At 43.5% G+C, this 3,888-nt stretch overlaps 1 protein-coding gene across 1 annotated transcript in view; it reads left to right on the plus strand.

Moving 5' to 3' along the window:
• Nucleotides 1-3,888, plus strand: part of LOC110300151 (phosphatidylinositol 3,4,5-trisphosphate 3-phosphatase TPTE2-like) — an 82,157-nt gene that overhangs the window by 60,763 nt on the left and 17,506 nt on the right. Inside the window, exon 19 of the mRNA XM_021170221.2 lies at nt 324-385. Coding sequence (XP_021025880.1) covers nt 324-385 — 62 coding nt within the window. The remainder of the gene's footprint in view (nt 1-323; nt 386-3,888) is intronic.

Here is a 3,888-nt window from a genome sequence, read left to right on the forward strand (position 1 = left end):
GCCTCTGGGGAGCTGGGAGTTGGGAACGGAGTTGGGTTCTTGGGCTGAGGAGCCCAGGCAGAGGATGGGGAACTCCGAGTTTAGCTCATCAGCAACTGTCCTTAGCTTAGCAGTAATTGTCTGGGAGCACTGAAGGGCCTTCTGCAGGAGACTTAGAAGGCAGATGGTGTGGCTCTGTGGTCCCCACNGTGGTNCTTCACGAGAGAGACAGTCTTTGGTTCCAAACTGTTCATTGATTGGGAACCCCAGCTTCGGCCTCCCACATCTTAGGCCTTGTGTTCCCATTCTTTAAATGACCTTTTTTTTTCTTTCTTTCTTTCTAGGAAGAACTGGTACCATGGTGTGTGCCTGCCTCATTGCCAGTGAAATAGTTTTAAATGCAAAGGTATGAAAAAACATCACTGTACTGTCTCATGCAGATTGGATCTGCTCCTTCTGAACTCTAAGATGTTAGGGTGGTTCTTTGAGTCATGACTCACAGAAGTTAAACTGGAGAGGTGGCTTTTCAGAAACCCTGGATTTAGGACTCCCTTATTTAATATGTGAGTAGTTGCTGGCCTAGCTCTTGCTCTGGGCCAGGTCTTGGCAGGGGTCAGAGAGACAAAAATACTTAAGGGAATGCAAAATATTCCAGTAAATAAGATTTGTCACATTTTAGGCAATATTTTTAAAAATAAAAATTAGTATAGCAATCATGACATATACAATATCAACATTTTCGTAGAGGCGGGGCATAGTAGCTGCAGGATTAAGGTATGATATGTTAAGCCAAGTCATGCAAATGTAACAAGGCTCAGTTAGGCTTGTAGCTGCCTATCCTCATGCCAGCATTCCATATTGAGGCAAGATCTTAAATTCAAGGCCAGCCTTGCTATAGGAGGAAAAAGAAAAGGCAAGAATACTCCACAGTGGTCAAAATGCTGCCCCCCTCTCTCACCACTAACAACATGGCTGTGGTCAAAATGCTGCCCCCCTCTCTCACCACTAACAACATGGCTGCTTCCTTCTTTACAAGAACAATATAAAGATTAATTAGATAAATGTCTTGAAAGGATCCAAGCATCTTTACAATTGGTAAGTCATTCAACGGTGTCACCTTCCAGCTCACAACACCATCTGATTGTCTCTGCTATGTCAAAGTCAACATATGGGAGGCATGAGGGATGTGTGACCTCTTTACACATTGCTGAGCCAACCAGGTGGGCTGGTTCCAATTTCTATAAAACATTTTTACATATATGGAGTGTGTGTGTGTGTGTGTTTTTGTGTGTGTGTGTGTGCATGTGTGGGGGGTAGTGTGCGGTATGTGTATATGTTTGTGTGGTGTGTGTGTGTGTGTGTGTGTGTGTGTGTGTATACAAGGATATAAGGGTAGAGAGGGAGAGAAATTGTATTTTAAAGAAAATGAGCTGGCCTGGTGGTACACTAATCCTAGCACTTGGGAGGCAGAGGCAGGCAGATCTCTGAGTTCAAGGCCAGCCTGGTCTACAGTGTGAGTTCCATGACAGCCAGGGCTACACAAATAGACCTTGTCTAGAAAAAAATAAAAAAATAAAAAATAAAAATAAGAATAATAAATACTNTTATGAGCCAGGCCTGGCAGCTTATGCCTGTAATCCTAGAGAGAGGCAGGGACATCTCAGGTTTGAAGATCACCTAGGCAAGACCTTATCACAAAAGATAATTGTTATTTCATACGTGTGTGTCTGTGTCTATATATCACATTAGATCTACACACTATTATAAAATATCTGCTGTTGCCTTTTGTTCTCTCAAAAAAAGATTTACTATGGAATTTTCCAAACAGTGTATTAATGAGAACTGTTGGTACTCTGGCGAATAGGCGATGAAGCAGTTAAAGGAGGGGTGGCTTGTCTGNCTCAGTTTTGGCTCATTCCCTCCTATCTTTTGGGGCCTGATGGAGGTAGTAGGTGAAGGAGCTAATGTAAACCACAACGCACACACTCTCATGCACAGGCACACACATACATATACACACATACACACACTCACACACACACACAGGCATACACATATACACACTGGCACACATATACACAGACACCCACATACACAGCAGGCATACATATACATACATACATACATACATACATACATAGGCATACACATGCACACTCACACACACACAGGTACCCACAGGCACACACATACACATGCAGGCACACACAGGCACACACTAGGGTAAAGCCCTTTACAGTCACCATACTACCTCAGCAGACATTTCAGCTGACTGTCAGCTACATTCATTCTCCACCTTCTCTCCTCAAACCCGTGGGCACCACTATCCACACTTCCTTTCCCTAAGCCTGAATCTTTTGAAGGAAATTCCATTGACATATCATTTTATCCCACTAGTGTTTCACTGTGACACTTGACATAGGGCACTCTTAAAAACCTCTCAATANCCTCCAGACATAGTGGCACATGCCTCCAATCCCAGTGCTCAGAAGGCAGACTGGTGGATTTCTGTGAATTTAAGGAGACCAGTCCAGTCTACATAGAGAGTCCCAGGACAGACAGGGTGACACAGACAGAGCCTGCCTCAAAACAAAACCAAAATCTCCTTAGTACAGTCTGCTTGTGGACGTTGTACATCGTGGTGCGCACTAGGCTCCGCACCACGATGTACAACGTCCACAAGCAGTACATAGCAAATTCCAGGCCAGCCAGGGCTACACATTGAGACTTTCTCTCGATGATGATGATGATGATGATGATGATGATGATCCACAAAGATACCCAGCACCAATCTGTGAGTACCCTCCCTGCTTGTGGACGTTGTACATCGTGGTGCGGAGCCTAGTGCGCACCACGATGTACAACGTCCACAAGCAGCAGGGATCAGTGAGAAAACAGAAGTATGACTGGGCAATAAAAAATAGTGGCACATGCCTCCAATCCCAGTGCTCAGAAGGCAGACTGGTGGATTTCTGTGAATTTAAGGAGACCAGTCCAGTCTACATAGAGAGTCCCAGGACAGACAGGGTGACACAGACAGAGCCTGCCTCAAAACAAAACCAAAATCTCCTTAGTACAGTTTATCAAGCCATTCACAGTCACTTACTGCAGAGGAAGAAAGGAATAGAAGATGATTTGTATGANTGTTTATGGGAGCTGAGTAAGAAAGTGTGTTATAGCCTTAGATCCTAGTACTCACCAAAATGGAAAAGAACATAGCGTTGGTTACATAAGAGAACAGGAGTGCATTTTAAATATTGCTGTATGGATGGAAAGATGGCTCATCATTTAAGAACACTTACTGCTCTGCAGATGACCTGGGCTCTATTTGCCCATCTACATGTTGACATACAGCCATCTGTCACTTCATTCCAGGGGATCTAACACCCTCTTCTGACCTCCAAGGCCACCAGGCATGCTTGTAGTATGCATACAAACATCCAGTCAAAACCTTCATACATATAAATAATATTAAAAAATAAAAAACCCAATGTGCTATGAAAGAGCACACATGTCAGAATGTGTGTTGCATGATGTCATGTGTACACAGTTCTATAACACACAAAACCGACTTGCAGCTGAAATGTCAGGACAGAAACGACCACCAGAAAGGGCACTGATGACCTCAGGCCNAACGGGTAGATCAAACCTGGCTAAAATATNGTACATTAAAGGCTACCATCTCCACTCTCCCAGGAGACTTGCATTACATAGCTCTNTGTATAGGATGGCCTGTCTTGCCCATTTCACTGTCTGAAATGTTTCCTTAGGNGCCCCAGGCAAGAAAAACCTATAAACAAATTATTGTCTCATATGCACATGAAACTATTTAAGGAAGAGTGAATTAATAATTGCAGCATGTTTTGAAATGAGTGAAATAGAAGGGCACCTGAACAAATAAATTAGGAA

Source organism: Mus caroli, chromosome 8 (genome assembly GCF_900094665.2).
Source record: "Mus caroli chromosome 8, CAROLI_EIJ_v1.1, whole genome shotgun sequence".
NCBI classification, from domain to species: domain Eukaryota; kingdom Metazoa; phylum Chordata; class Mammalia; order Rodentia; family Muridae; genus Mus; species Mus caroli.